At 41.9% G+C, this 16,771-nt stretch overlaps 1 protein-coding gene across 1 annotated transcript; it reads right to left on the bottom strand.

The window, feature by feature from the left end:
- Positions 1-2,341: 2,341 nt before the first annotated feature.
- Positions 2,342-16,748, bottom strand: GPN3 (GPN-loop GTPase 3). Its single transcript, XM_061141930.1, has 8 exons — positions 16,570-16,748; positions 12,672-12,780; positions 8,097-8,264; positions 6,959-7,083; positions 6,124-6,239; positions 5,894-5,990; positions 3,929-4,057; positions 2,342-2,955 (listed from the first exon to the last, which is right to left on the bottom strand). Exons 1-8 carry the CDS (start codon positions 16,615-16,617, stop codon positions 2,893-2,895), a joined length of 855 nt encoding a protein of 284 aa, XP_060997913.1. The 5' UTR covers positions 16,618-16,748; the 3' UTR covers positions 2,342-2,892.
- Positions 16,749-16,771: the final 23 nt, after the last annotated feature.

Genomic DNA, 16,771 nt, shown 5'->3' with positions numbered 1-16,771 from the left:
AATTGCACCTTTTAGGAAGAGACTTCCTTGGTGGTCTAAGATGGTAAACATAGTCTTCCCTGGTGACTCAGATGGTAAAGAATCTGCCTGCAATGCAGGAGAGCCGGGTTCAAGGTTCTCCAGGGAAGAACCCCTGGGCATGGGAAGCCACTCCAGTATTCTTGCCTGGAGAATTCCATGAACAGCGGAGCCAACAATTCATGGAGTCGCAAAGAGTTGGACACGACTGAGTGACTAACACACAAGAGGAGGCTTCTTTGATGGGAGCAAAGTAGCCCCACAATCACTCTCCTTTTCATTTTTTTCTTCTTCACATTCCTTATCAGAGATTTCCTTGTTTATAATTAGTCTTAAAGGCCCAGCAGATCAGCTCGATGAGACTAAGGTCCTTTTTGGCCTCCGCATTCCTATTCTTTCCCGTACCTGGCACCTACTCATAAATTTGTCTGAAGAATCATGTCAGGCTCTCCTACAAGGCAGTGAAATCTTTCAGGACTGGAATTGGTCATATTCATCTTTTAAACCCCCGTGTCCAAAGGGGAAGGAAATGGAATCTGGCCGTTCACTTTTCCCCACAGGACACGCCAAACTCCCCATAGGCTAAATGAGGGAGCTATCGCGCAAGCAGGATGAGGGCAAATGAAAAGCTGTCTTATCTTTCCTCCTCTCACATGACAGTGACATTTCTAAAATCTAGCAACACTGAGAGATCAGGGTGTTTTTGCCCTTTGCATACTCAAGGGCCACAGAAAAAAGAAAAAGCAAGTTCCAGAAAAACATCTACTTCTGCTTTACTGACTATGCCAAAGCCTTTGACTGTGTGAATCACAACAAACTGTGGAAAATTCTTCAAGAGATGGGAACACCAGACCACCTGACCTGCCTCCTGAGAAACCTGTATGCAGGTCAGGAAGCAATAGTTAGAACTGGACATGAAACAACAGACTGGTTCCAAATAGGAAAAGGAGTACGTCAAGCCTGCTTATTTATTGTCACCCTGCTTATTTAACTTATATGCAGAGTACATCATGAGAAACGTTGGGCTGGAGGAAGCACAAGCTGGAATCAAGATTGCCGCGAGAACGATCAATAACCTCAGATATGCAGATGACACCACCCTTATGGCAGAAAGTGAAGAAGAACTAAAGAACCTCTTGATGAAAGTGAAAGAGGAGGGTGAAAAAGTTGGGTTAAAGCTCAACATTCAGAAAACTATGATCATGGCATCTGGTCCCATCACTTCATGGTAAATAGATGAACTGATGCTTTTGAACTGTGGTGTTGGAGAAGACTCTTGAGAGTGCCTTGGAATGCAAGGAGATCCAACCAGTCCATCCTAAAGGAGATCAGTCCTGGGTGTTCATTGGAAGGACTGATGTTGAAGCTGAAACTCCAATACTTTAGTCACCCTGATGCAAAGAGCTGGAAAAGACCCTGATGGTGGGAAAGACTGAAGGCAGAAGGAGAAGGGGACGACAGAGGATGAGATGGTTGGATGGCATCACCGACTCAGGGGACATGAGTTGGAGTAAACTCCGGGAGGCCTGGCATGCTGCAGTCCATGGGGCTGCAAAGAGTCGGATACAACTGAGTGAATGAACTGAACTGGGCCACAGAAAAAGCCCCTGAGAAGCCCAGTCTGTCCTCATGTTGTCTGCTACTCATGTTCTCCTAAGTGCCCCTGTGAGAATTAGCTCACATCAGCAGATCATGGTGCAAATACCCAACTCTTGCTCCCAGCCTGGGCCCCTAGGCATATTGCTATCAGTTACCCCTGATAGCTACGGCTCCTCACACTTTACATCTTTAATGAAAATGGATCAAATTTGACACTGTAGGTGTACTTCTGCTATCTAGGCCCAAGAATGATTAAAAATTTAACCTGAGTTGCAGGTTTTCTACAAGGACTTAATCTGCATCAACAGGAAGATCCAACACCAGTGGAACCTGGACCTGCTGTGAGGATTAAATGAAAGAGATTCTGCTTTCCGTAGCAGGTTCTGGGTTATTAGTGGGTGCTGGAGAAGTATCTGTTGACTGATTAGCCATTCCCCAGTACCTATCACAAATGAACTTAGAAATACTGAAAATAAATAACTCAATGTGGCAAGAAGGTAAAAAGAAAAAATTATGTTTTTTGCATTTTTGTGTGCATTTGTTATTAAAGGAAAGTATACATTTTTAAATTGCTCAGAGACTATAAAACACATTTTAAAAAACAAAGTCACTGCCTACATTTTGCCTGCATTTTGACACTTGGGAAAATTTACTCATTCAAAAATTTGCCTTAGTTGAGTATTTCAAATTCTGATTGGAAAACAAGAGTGTGATGAAAAGTTAGTGCTATTTTTCTTTTATTTATATATATCTTAAGACACAGTTACTTTTTTCATTTTTTAATTACACAAATAATACACTTTCAGTGTATGAAAACTAGAAGCTACTGATAAGCAATGGTCTTATCTCTATCCTTCCAGATTTTATTTCTTTGGACACATAATGTATATTTTGTTACAAATTCCTGTCCCTCCAAAAAAAGCTTCAAAAATAACAAAGATCAACAGTGAAACTAAAAGTAGACTGGTCTTAACTGTACCCCAGGTCCTAATTTATATTATATATACAAATCTATGTACATTCAACTTCAACTTTTAAAATCTAAATTGATGCTGTTAAAATAATACCAAACAATGCCACTTTAAACAGAAGCACTTTCAGAATACCTAAGAACTTGATTCAGGGACGTTGATGATTGCTGATAAAGAGTCAAGTATTTTTTTTTTTTTTCATTAAGTAAGTAGCTTTCTCTAGCATTCCATCTTTCAAGAGAAGAAGGTTCTGCCAGTTCAGCCACAAGCTCCTCACATATATAGTTATTTTTTAATAAACTCTTCATTCATTCTGGTGTTCTTGAAAATATTCGTCAAACATAGAAGACGACTCATCTTCATGTTCCTGACACCAAGGAAACACAAGATAGAAAATATATTTATTTCAGAACTTCCCTGATGGTCCGGGGGCTAAGAATCTGCACTCCAAATGCAGGGGCCCAGGTTTGATCCTTGATCAGGGAAGTAGATACCACATGCTGCAACTAAGAGTTCATATGCCACAACTAAAAACAATCCCGCATGCAGCACAGCCAAATAAATAAAATGTAAGAAAAAAGAAGAAAATACATTCATGTCCCCTCAGTTATACCTAATATGTGCTTACTATTTTTAGGCGATGCTCTATAAAGAGCTAAGGCCCAGCACCAGCTCCAGGTGTTGTTCACAGTAATCAATAATAACAAAAAGAATGATGGATAGAATGTTTCCAGATATGTGATAAATTAAAAGGCTTTCGGGGAGTCCCTGGTGGCTCAGATGGTAAAGAATCCTCCTGGAATGCAGGAGACCTGGGTTCAATCCCTGGGATGGGAAGATTCCTTGGAGGAGGGCATGGCAACCCACTTTAGTATTCTTGCCTGGAGACTCCCATGGACAGAGGAACCTGGCAGGGTCCCAGAGAGTTGGACCCGACTGAGCAATTAAGCATAGCATAGCAAAAGGTTTGTGTCCCATTAGAAGTAAACTCTTACTTGAATTTACATTCACATCAATTCTCAGCTAATGCATTGGGAGAGGGCCCCACTGACACTTGTGAAGGCAGCCCAAGGCCAGTTGAATTTCACCTCCTCTTTGCATATATGCCCAAGCTCTGAGTACAAAGAATTTAACTAAGTAATATGTACTAACTCAATGAAAGGCAAAGTAAAACTGGTAATGCTTGTTTAGCACAGGTATCAATTTCAAAGATTACCTGGAACAGTCTAGCTTACTGCCACCATGAAGACAAAATTTAGAGTTGCTGGAATTATGCAGAAGGCCAGAGTGCTGGTAAACACTTTTACAAATAGGCAGTAACACCCCAAACCAGAAATTACCTTTGGTTCTTTAAATTCCAAGTCTTCTCCATACTGGATGGCAAAATCAATATGCTGTAATACAATGTTCATGCTTTCTTCATCTGACTGATCATAAGGCAAAAATCGAACCATGCTGTAGTCATCAATCTACAAGTTGAGGATTTCAGAAAAGGTCATTCTGAGGTATAAAATAACTTAATTTTCAAATTATATTAGAGTTTTATAACCATTTACAACTTCTGATTAAAATCAGCTGTGTGTGTGCTGTGGGGAGGAGGGACAGACAGAGACAAAATAACAGCAAATCAATACTGATTTTTCTGACCTCTGACCAACTACAACACTTAACTAGACATTGTTTCATAGGCATTTACCTGAATTAAAAAACCACTGGAAATTTCCTAAGGGCAAAGACAGTTCTGAACTCCCAAAACAGCTTGGAGTAATAGGTATGTCAGTTAGTTCAGTTCAGTCGTGTCTGACTCTTTGCAACCCCATGAACTGCAGCACGCCAGGCCTCCCTGTCCATCACCAACTCCCGGAGTTCACCCAAACCCATGTCCATTGTGTCGGTGATGCCATCCAACCATCTCATCCTCTGTCGTCCCCTTCTCCTCTGGCCCTCAATCTTTCCCAGCATCAGGGTCTTTTCAGATGAGTCAGCTCTCCGCATCAGGTGGCTGAAGTATTGGAGATTCAGCTTCAACATCAGTCCTTCCAGTGAACACTCAGGACTGATCTCCTTTAGGATGGACTGGTTGGATCTCCTTGCAGCCCAAGGGACTCTCAAGAGTCTTCTCCAACACCACAGTGCAAAAGCATCAATTCTTCGGCACTTAGCTTTCTTTACAGTCCAACTCTCATATCCATACACGACAACTGGAAAAACCATAGCCTTGACTAGATGGACCTTTGTTGGCAAAGTAATGTCTCTGCTTTTTAATATGCTGTCTAGGTTGGTCATAACTTTCCTTCCAAGGAGTAAGCATCTTTTAATTTCCTGGCTGCAATCGCCATCCACAGTGATTTTGGGGCCCAGAAAAATAAAATCAGCCACTGTTTCCCCACCTATTTGCCATGAACTGATGGGACTGGATGCCATGATCTTAGTTTTCTGAATGTTGAATTTTAAGCCAACTTTTTCATTCTCCTCTTTCACTTTCATCAAGAGGTTCTTTAGTTCTTCTTCACTTTCTGCCATAAGGGTGGTGTCATCTGCATATCTGAGGTTATTGATATTTCTCCTGGCAACCTTGATTCCAGCTTGTGCTTCCTCCAGCCCAACGTTTCTCATGATGCACTCTGCATATAAGTTAAATAAGCAGGGTGACAATAAATAAGCAGCTTTGATGTACTCCTTTTCCTATTTGGAACCAGTCTGTTGTTTCATGTCCAGTTCTAACTGTTGCTTCCTGACCTGTATACAGGTTTCTCAGGAGGCAGGTCAGGTGGTCTGGTGTTCCCATCTCTTGAAGAATTTTCCAGTTTGTTGTGATTCACACAGTCAAAGGCTTTGGCATACTCAATAAAGCAGAAATAGATGTTTTTCTGGAACTCTCTTGCTTTCTTGATGATCCAGCGGATGTTGGCAATTTGATCTCTGGTTCCTCTGCCTTTTCTAAAACCAGCTTGAACATCTGGAATTTCATGGTTCACATATTGCTGAAGCCTGGCTTGGAGACTTTTAAGCATTACTCTACTAGTAGCATGTGAGATGAGTGCAATTGCGCAGTAGTTTGAGCATTCTTGGGCATTTCCTTTCTTTGGGATTGGAATGAAAACTGACCTTTTAATTTACTGGCTATTGCCAATGATTGCTTCTAAATTCAACTGCTGACCAGCCAGTCCACAGACTCCCACCCTCACCCCTTTGCAAAGAAATAGGGTTGGACTGTGCTTTCCAAAATGGTGGACACTGAAACGATGCTGATAAACACCTGACAAGGCCATAAAAAACAAAACTCAACAACTTCAAAAGCTTACCAGTCCACATATAGCGTTAGTCAATTTTTTGAATTTTTTGCTTCTTAAGTCACTTGTAGAGTCATCTAATAAAGAATACATGTCTGGATCTAGAAACCTTTAAAAGTGAAAAAGAAGATAAATAAAAGTAAGAATAAATTAGGAAACGAGTTTTATAGTTTCACATCTAAATGAAGCTTCGAGGGTTCATCTCAGCAATGGAGATATGATGATGACGGAAATGAACTCACTTCTCAATTTCCTTTTTAGCTTTCTTACTCAGCAGATCCATTTTCGTCATGATGTTAACTTGAGGAATTTCTAGAGAGATCATAGCACTCAGGGCTGCCAAAATGCCAGAAATAAACTGAAGGAGGAAACAGAAAAGGGAAGATGAATTAACTTTGTATGAACAAAGTTCCCTGGTCTCTGCACAAAGCAGAGGTTCCTGCTCCTCTCTGAGCAAAACTGGCCTAAGTAAAAGCAGGGCTAATTCTAAAGAAAGGACAGTTCCCTAAACAGATGGCTGACTCCTGGTTTCCCAGGGTGAGGATGAGATGGGAAAATGTAGATATAAACAACATTGATCACAAATCTCAATTTAGATGATATCTTTAAGCATTCCCATCAAATATTCCTTAGGGGCTACTAATGAGAAGTAAAGTTTGCTTTAGATAGTTCATAAACTAGACAAACCATTATCAGAAAAACAGATGTATATATGCACACATCTGCCTAATTTTTCTTCATAAGTAGTACTCCCAAATCTGTATAGTATAATTTACCATATAAATTTAAAAAATACATGATTATAGCAACCTCCTTGGCGGTCCAATGGTTAAGACTCAGTGCTTCCACTTCAGGAGGCACAGTTCAATCCCCAGTCAGGGAACTAAGATCCTGCATGCCGCAAAGCATGGCCAAAAAAAAAAAAAAAAAAACTTATTATAATGATTTAGTAGTAAGGGATATTAAATAACTCTGGAATATAGTTTGGGAAATATCCAGAATCAAAAAACAATTAAAGGAGATTGCCATCTGCCTGTACCCATGACTAAAGAATTGACAACAGATATATTCTCAAACCTTGAACGACTCCACCAGGAACTGAGAATCAACAAGAAAAACTCCACAGACTCGAAACTCCCACTGTTCCAGCTGCTGGACCAGCTGTTTCATCACAGGCAGGTGAGTATACAACTCGATCTGACCTACATGGGGAACATTATGAGTCTGTTACAATCAGGACAGAAGATAAATTATCAAATTACAGAAAAAAATTTTGCCATAAGACAACTGAGGGGAAAAAAAAGGAAGTCAACCTCTAGTGGTAATTTGTTCAACTTTTAAGGGGTCTTACAGACTCTTAAAGCAATCACAATACCAGGAGAATCCCAAGGAAACTATTCAGTTTTATATAGAAAGTGAGGTTCTTCACACTTCTGTTTTAGCTAATCAAAAGCAAGTACTATGAAGGTGTGTTAGGTTTGGGAATATTCATCAAGTTGTACACTTATGACATCTGCACTTTTCTGTGGGTGTGTGTGTTCAATTAAAAACAAAGGGGAAACCAACACAATATTGTAAAGCAATTTCCCAATTAAAGATAAACTAAAAAAAAAAAAAAAAGGGAAAAATATGAGAGTCACAAATGATCAAAACTAGGTTAGGCTCAAGTCTAAAATTCATTTAGCTTGAAAAGCTGGTGTGATCATTTGTCCCCTACCAGTGTCACCTCAGGACACTTCCCGTTGTTTACTGGGCGCCTCAGACCCACCTGGCTCCTTTCTGCCTCAAGGCCTTCAGCCCATGCTTTCTGCCTGGAGCACAGTCTCCCTCGCCTCACCCTATGGCCTGGCTCACATGCTACTTGGTCAGAAACCTCCCACCTCCCTGCTGCATAATGGTCGGTGCTACTCCTGTGAGGAGCCTGTCACAAATATTAAATTATCATTTGGGTGATTTCTGATTCATACTGCCTAGCATTCCCACTTTCCTATGAGCTCCATGAGGGCAGAGACCATGGCTACTTTGCTCTTTAGGTATTTCCAGTGAACAAAATTAGCACTCAGCAAACTTGGTGAATGAACAAGAGACGATCAATGAGAGAATGGTACCTTACAGCAGCAGGGTTTAGAGCTACAAATGCTAACTCCACTGTCTCCACTGAGGACTGAAAGAGCATGATCTCAAGGAAAATGACACATTCAAATTGCTGACTTACCTGGACAATCAAAAAGGATGTAGTCATCCTCTACATGGCCAAGACAGTTCTCTAGCCAGTCAAAATTATTGGCAAAGTATTCCATGCAAAATACCAATCCTCCATTGGGACCAAAATGCAGAGTATTGTCCTCCATCACGTCATCCACCTCAATCAGTTCCCGGATGTCTGAAAACGACAGACAGGCCCAGAACACAAGAGCATCATCCTCATTGGTGATAATTAACAATTATATAACAACTCACATGTATGAAATGATTTCTGTCCATGGCTATTCACTGTAGTGTCCATGGAAACATTAAATACATTTTTGTATAGCCAATAGAATCCTGTGCAGCCACAAAAAGAAGTTCTTTAAGTACTGATGTGATATAATCTCCCAGGTATACTGTTAAGTGAAAAGTGCAAAACTTTGTGTTAGAATGCCATCATTTGTGTTAAAAAAAAAAAAAAAAGACAAAAATTTACTACATATACGTATATATACATTTTATTTTACATGCATAGACTATGGAAAGATACCCCAGAAATTAGCAACACTGGCTGCCTCAAAGGAGGGAAGCCACCTTCCAGGACCCAGAGCTAGGAGGAAGACATTTTCTTGCATACTTACTCCTTGTACCTTTTGCAGTTTGAACAATGTGAATATACACTACCTATTCTTAAATTTATGGACAGAGGTTCGTGACATTGTATAGGAGGCAGTGATCAAGACTACCCCCCCCCCCCCAAAAAAATGCAAAAAGGCAAAATGGTTGTCTGAGGAGGCCTTACAAACAGTTGAGAAAAGAAGAGAAGCAAAAGGCAATGAAGAAAAGGAAAGATATACCCATCTGAATGCAAAGTTGCAAAGAATAGCAAGGAGATCAACACAAAGAAATAGAGGAAAACAATAGAATAGGAAAGACTAGAGATCTCTTCAAGAAAATTAGAGACACCAAGGAAACATTTCATGCAAAGATGGGCACAATAAAGGACAGTAATGGTATGGACCTAACAGAAGCAGAAGATATTAAGAAAAGATGGCAAGAATACACAGAAGAACTATACAAAAAAGATCTTAATGACCCAGATAACCACAATGGTGTGATCACTCATCGAGAGTCAGATATCCTGGAGTGCGAAGTCAAGTGGGCCTTAGGAAGCATCACTACGAACAAAGCTAGTAGAGGTAATGGAATTCCAGCTAAAAGAAGTCCTAAAAGATTATGCTGTGAAAGTGCTGCACTCAATATGCCAGCAAATTTGGAAAACTCAGCAGTGGCCACAGGACTGGAAAAGGTCAGTTTTCATTCCAATCCCAAAGAAAGGCAATGCCAAAGAATGCTCAAACTACCACACAATTGCACTCATCTCACATGCTAGTAAAGTAATGCTCAAAATTCTCCAAGCCAGGCTTCAACAGTACGTGAACCGTGAACATCCAGATGTTCAAGCTGGTTTTAGAAAAGGTAGAGGAACCAGAGATCAAATTGCCAACATCCACTGGATCACTGAAAAAGTAAGAGAGTTCCAGAAAAACACCTACTTTTGCTTTATTGACTATGCCAAAACCTTTGACTGTGTGAATCACAACAAACTGTGGAAAATTCTTAAAGAGATGGGAACACCAGACCACCTTACTTGCCTCCTGAGAAATTTGTATGCAGGTCAAGAAGCAACACTTAGAACCATATATGGAACAAGGGACTGGTTCCAAATTGGGAAAGAAGTACATCAAGGCTGTATACTGTCACCCTGCTTATTTAATGTATATGCAGCGTACAGCATGCAAAATGTCAGGCTGGATGAAGCAAAAGCTGGAATCAAGAGTGCCAGGAGAAATATCAGTAACCTCAGATATGCAGATGACACCACCCTTATGGCAGAAAGTGAAGAGGAACTGAAGAGCCTCTTGATGAAAGTGAAAGAGGAGAGTGAAAAAGTTGGCTTAAATTTCAACATTCAGAAAACTAAGATCATGGCATCTGGTCCCATCATTTGGCAAATAGATGGGGAAACAATGGAAACAGTGACAGACTTTATTTTCTAGGGTTCCAAAATCACTGAAGATGGTGACTGCAGCCATGAAATTAAAAAACACTTGCTCTTTGGAAGAAAAGCTATGACCAACCTAGACAGCATATTAAACAGCAGAGACATTACTTTGCTGACAAAAATCCGTCTAGTCAAGGCTATGGTTTTTCCAGTAGTCATGTATGGATGTGAAAGCTGAACCATAAAGTAAGCTGAGCACCGAACAATTGATGCTTTTGAACTCTGGTGTTGGAGAAGACTCTTGAGAGAGTCCCTTGGGCTGCAAGGAGATCAAACCAGTCAATCCTAAAGGAAATCAGTCCTGAATATTCATTGGAAGGACTGATGCTGAAGCAGAAACTCCAATTGTTTGGCCACCTCAGGGGAAGAACTGACTCACTGGAAAAGATCCTGATGCTGGGAAAGTTTGAAGGCAGGAGGAGAAGGGGATGACAGGATGAGATGGTTGGATGGCATCACCGACTCAATGGACATGAGTAAGCTCCGGGAGTTGGTGATGGACAGGGAGGCCTGGCGTGCTGCAGTCCATGAGGTTGCAAAGAGTCGGATACGACTGAGCAACAGAACTGAATTGAACTGATAAACAAGTAAAACAAAATCAAACCAAGAAAACCAATTCCATTTCTTAATTTGATGGCCTGGGGTTTCCCTGGTGAAGCAATAGCTAAGAATCCACCTGCCAATGTAGTGGACACGAGTTTGATTCCCTGCTCCAGGAAGATCCCACATGGAGCAACTACTGAGTCCAGACAGCCAAAGCCTGTGCTCCACAACAAAGAAACCACTACAATGAGAAGCCCAAGCACCACAAAGAAGAGTAGCCCCAACTCGCCACAACTAGAGAAACCTCTCACAAAGCAACAAAGATCCAATGCAACCAAAATAAACATCATTAAATATATATATATATATAAGATGATCCTACACTGACTTGTCTTCCTCCCCAGTAAACAGGATCATGCACTCAACAGCTCAAGAAACCTAACAATGTCAGAATGTCAGAAACCTAACAATGACTCTTGAACCCTCCCTTTCCTCCAACCGTTTTAGTTCAATCTCCCACAAAATACTGCTAATTCTCTTTGCAAAATATATACCTGTCTGCACCTTTGTATCTCCAAAATGACCACCCCAGTCCCCCTTCTACTCTTGACTCTCTAGAGTCCATTTTTCATCTGAGAGCCAGAGATATTTTTAAAAACATAAATCAGATGTCAGTCCTCTCCCCTGCTGGAAACCTTCTAATGGCATTTCACAGTTGAAAGGTGCTATGAGTTGAGAGGGTTTTTTTTGGTTTGCTTTTTTTTTTTTGCTCTGCTGCATGCAGCCTGCAGGGGGTCTAATCCATGCCCCTTGCAATGGCAATATGGAGTCCTACCCACTGGACTGTCAGGGAATTCCCTTATGAGTATTTGTGTCCCTCTAAAACTCATGCTGAAAACCTAATGCCCAGGGTGATGATATTAATTGGTGGGACTTCGGGAAGGTGAATGGGATCAATGCTCTCATAAAAGAGGTCCCAAGAGAGCCCTCACCCACTTCCATCATATGAGGACACAGTGAGAAGTCGTCAGTCTACAAGTAGGAAGAGGGCCTTCACCAGAACCTGACCATGCTGGCAGCGCCCTAATCTCGGGCTTCCAGCCCCCAGAACTGTGAGAAATCCATTTCTGTTGTTTAGAAGCCACCCAGTCTGTAGTATTTTGTTACAGCAGCCCAAACAGACTAACAGGGTGAAAAAACAGGATAAAAACCATACTCCTTCTGTCCTACTAGCTGCTACCCATCTCTTTCTTTCACTTCTTATGCCCCAGCTCATCAACACCTTTGCTTTTTCTGGAACACACCAAACCCTTTCCCATCTCCTGGCTATATATTGACCTTGATGTTCCTTCATCTTGGAAAGTCTTTCGCCAGCTTGGTGAGCATGTTACCATCTTCAGGTCTAGGCCCTAATAGCCCCTCCTCAGAGGTGTCGTCCCTGACTATGCTACCTAAAGCACTCTTCCCTAGTTATTTCTTTACTTATAGCAGCACTTATCACAATCTGCAACTGATTTTATCATTTTGCTTATTTCCCTTGCTAAAAGGCCCACAAAGGCAGGGATAATATCTGTGTTGTTCTCTGCTATGACCCTGGTGTCCAGCATAAAGCAAGTGCTCAGTAGACATCTGAATAAATTAAAAGATTAAAAACAAAACAACATACTTAAAGTTGCTCACTTATAGTATAGTATGATCAGCAGTAAAACAGATTTACCAAACAGGACCAAACATGAAAGAAAGAGAAGGGAAGGGTGGTAAGGGAGGAGTCTACTCACTTTTCATTCCTACATCAGAGACTAAGAAAGGATACTGTCACACACATCAACATGAGCTGATGTCACCACATGACATTCAGCCTCATGTTTTTCACCATGAAACCAGGGAACCACACTGTATTTAATTTTCAGCTTTTGTGCGCAGCAGCCAGCACTCACTGCCTCCCCACTCTCCTATTTTTCCTGAAGGAGGGGGAAGGCTCTGCTCAGGACTTACCAGCCATCACGGAGTAGTTGAAATGTTCTGCTGCAGGATCTAGGTTCACAACTTGGACAGACCGATTGAGGGCTTCGCAGTGCTGCACCATGGTGGCACAGTAAGTGCTCTGTAAGGTCACAAGGCACAAGGGGTTAGAGCAACACTGGTATACTGCTTACCCTACACCTCCAAAAGGACTCTCCACCCACCCTGGGCAGTGTCTACTAAGGCCAAAACTCTTCCTTCATTGACCAAGAAGCTAAAAGGCGTTAGGCTGGGAATCAGGACACCTGACTGGGCTATGGATCCAGACCTGGCTCGGACTCATGGGGAAGTCGCTTTTGCATTCTCTCCCTAAATTTTCTTGTCTCTAAATGTGATGGCTTCCATGATCACTAAGGCTCCTTACTGCTCTAATCTGCAACAAGCAGAATTTAAAGGGAAGATTTCTAATTACACTGTGCAGCATCTAACACATGATGTCTCCACTAGGATTGGTACAGTCCAAACAAAGCTTTAGGTAGGCTGGTTAGGGATGACGTCTCTGAGAAGAGAGTATCTGAGCTGAGGGACAGCAATATGCATTCCAGGCCAGTGGAATAACAACCCAAGATGAGAGAACATTAGGCCAATAAACAGCCTGGCAATTCGCTATCAGTTTACACCTTCTGGTTTACAGAATTCTTCATCCCTCATATACTACATTAAGGCTACTTGTCTGTCTCTCCAACCCTCTATTAAAAGGCAGGGATGTGTCAGGAATTCCCTGGCAATCTAGTGGTTAGGACTCGGTGCTTTCACCACTGGGGCAGGGTTTGATCCCTGGTCTGGGAACCAAGATCCTGCAAGCTGCCTGACATGCTCAATAAATAAATAAAGGCAGGGATATGTCTTATTCAGTTTTATAAGCATAGGGGCCATAACATACTTCCCAGGTAGCTCAGTGGTAAAGAATCTGCCTGCCAATGCAGGAGATGTGGGTTCGATCAATGGGTCTGGAAGATCCCCTGGAGAAGGAAATGGCAACCCGCTCCAGTATTCTTGCCTGAAAAATCCCAGGGAGAGATGAGCCTGAGGGGCTACGATCCATGGAGTTTCAAAGAACTGGACATGACTGAGCAACTGAGATGCACGCAGGAGATATAACAGTACCTGGTACATAATAAGCACTTGATAATTATTTCTAATTGATTAATGTTTGAATAACCTCCATCAGGGCAGAGGAATTTTGTGCGTGTATTTTAGTCATTACACAATCCCCCAGATTATTTCTGATAGTAGGCATCAAAAGTTTATAAGATACTTATTTAACACAGTGTGAAAGTTAATCTAGTTAATCTAGAATAAAAATAACCTCTATCACACTTTTATCTTTCTCCTCAGTGACTTGACACACACTGTTCTCTCTGCCTAGGAAGCCGTCTCTATATACCACATTGCATTTTAATTGACTAGTCACCTATAAGTGTGATAGTAGTCTACTATTCACTCCAGTATTCTTGCCTGGAGAATCCCATGGACAGAGAAGCCTGGTGAGCTATCATCCATGGGGTCGCAGAGTCGGACACGACTGAGCAACTAACACACACACACACATCTCAAATAAGACTACTGGCTCCAGAAAAGCAAGGGTCATACCATAGTCACATGTGTATCTCCTGCATCCAGAATAGGCCAAGAATCAGAGGAACCAGTTTGTCAACTTAAAAACTGAAGTCACACAACACTTCCACAGACTCCAGTGTTTCCCACACTCCTGTTATTTGATCAATATCGTCACAATTTCTACCATATTTAAGAGCCTCTAATAGGATTTCCTTAATAGCTGCTTACAAGAAAAAATTATATCTCTAACCAGAAAAGCAGCTATGCTTATCACAACCCGAAGATAACCATATAAAATAACACAACTTTAAAACTCTCTTAGTTCTAGGTAAATATAATTGCCTGTCAAAAGCTCTGAGTCTAAGATCTGCTCTCCAAAAAGTAGAATTAAAGAAGTGTTGAAGACACAAAGAAAGGTAATGCCAAAGAATGCTCAAACTACCGCACAATTGCACTCATCTCACACACTAGTAATGTTCAAAATTCTCCAAGCCAAGCTTCAGCAATATGTGAACCGTGAACTTCCAGATGTTCAAGCTGGTTTTAGAAAAGGCAGAGGAACCAGAGATCAAATTGCCAACATCCGCTGGATCATCAAGAAAGCAAGAGAGTTCCAGAAAAACATCCATTTCTGCTTTATTGAGTATGCCAAAGCCTTTGACTGTGTGAATCACAACAAACTGGAAAATTCTTCAAGAGATGGGAATACCAGACCACCTGACCTGCCTCTTGAGAAGCCTGAATACAGGTCAGGAAGCAACAGTTAGAACTGGACATGAAACAACAGACTGGTTCCAAATAGGAAAAGGAGTACATCAAAGCTGCTTATTTATTGTCACCCTGCTTATTTAACTTATATGCAGAGTACATCATGAGAAACGTTGGGCTGGAGGAAGCACAAGCTGGAATCAAGATTGCCAGGAGAAATATCAATAACCTCAGATATGCAGATGACACCACCCTTATGGCAGAAAGTGAAGAAGAACTAAAGAACCTCTTGATGAAAGTGAAAGAGGAGAGTGAAAAAGTTGGCTTAAAATTCAACATTCAGAAAACTAAGATCATGGCATCCAGTCCCATCAGTTCATGGCAAATAGGTGGGGAAACAGTGGAAACAGTGGCTGATTTTATTTTTCTGGGCCCCAAAATCACTGTGGATGGCGATTGCAGCCAGGAAATTAAAAGATGCTTACTCCTTGGAAGGAAAGTTATGACCAACCTAGACAGCATATTAAAAAGCAGAGACATTACTTTGCCAACAAAGGTCCATCTAGTCAAGGCTATGGTTTTTCCAGTTGTCGTGTATGGATATGAGAGTTGGACTGTAAAGAAAGCTAAGTGCCGAAGAATTGATGCTTTTGCACTGTGGTGTTGGAGAAGACTCTTGAGAGTCCCTTGGGCTGCAAGGAGATCCAACCAGTCCATCCTAAAGGAGATCAGTCCTGAGTGTTCACTGGAAGGACTGATGTTGAAGCTGAATCTCCAATACTTCAGCCACCTGATGCGGAGAGCTGACTCATCTGAAAAGACCCTGATGCTGGGAAAGATTGAGGGCCAGAGGAGAAGGGGACGACAGAGGATGAGATGGTTGGATGGCATCACCGACACAATGGACATGGGTTTGGGTGAACTCCGGGAGTTGGTGATGGACAGGGAGGCCTGGCGTGCTGAGGTTAATGGGGTCGCAAAGAGTCGGACACGACTGAGCGACTGAACTGAACTGAACAGAACTGCAGACACACTAGCACCAAACTGATTATTTCATCTCAATGCAAACTGAAAAAAAACTGAAAAGGGAGCGACTTTCTCAATATATGATTCAATGTTCATTAATGTCAGGCCCATGTATTTCCTAAGTACACCGCAAGTCCACGACTCAAGCTTTGAGAAACAATGATTAACGAGAACCCACCTTAAATTAGCCTCCTGGGTTAAAGACACGGGCAGATTCTGGAGTTACACAAAACTCGATTCAAATTCCAGCCGTCCCTTACTAACTGCGATCTTGAGCAAAAACTTAAGTCTCCTTTTCCTTACAGGCAAAGTAGGAGTAACAGGACTTAACTCACGGGGCTGTTGTGCAATAAGTTTAAGCGCAGTATCTGGGGCTTAATTATGCAATAAAAACTAGCAACTATCACTAATTTCCTTTCAAAAGAACAACAAAAAGGACAGTGAAGCCCAGGCTGAAGAACCAAGCTGCCCAGGTCTCAGGGTCCCCAATACAACCGCCAGCCCTTCCCTCAGGACCCGAACCTCCCTACCTCCCACAAACTCCGACATTTCCCTCCTTCGCCCGCCAAATCCTCACCTTCCCGCTGCCGGCGGGGCCCATAACCAGCTGAGCGTACCGAGGCATGGTAGCTCCCCCGGTTCCTGACGCCTCCAGTCGCACAGACTTAGAATCTGACCACCACGCTCCCTTCAGCCTTCGCGCGACGCCCACTAAGTTCCGGTAACACGACGTAGAAACCAATCGCGATCCATATTCCTTGGCGTCTTCTGTTCTGCCA

Source organism: Dama dama, chromosome 5 (genome assembly GCF_033118175.1).
Source record: "Dama dama isolate Ldn47 chromosome 5, ASM3311817v1, whole genome shotgun sequence".
Lineage (NCBI taxonomy): Eukaryota > Metazoa > Chordata > Mammalia > Artiodactyla > Cervidae > Dama > Dama dama.
This window is presented reverse-complemented; position numbering and strand designations above follow the sequence as displayed.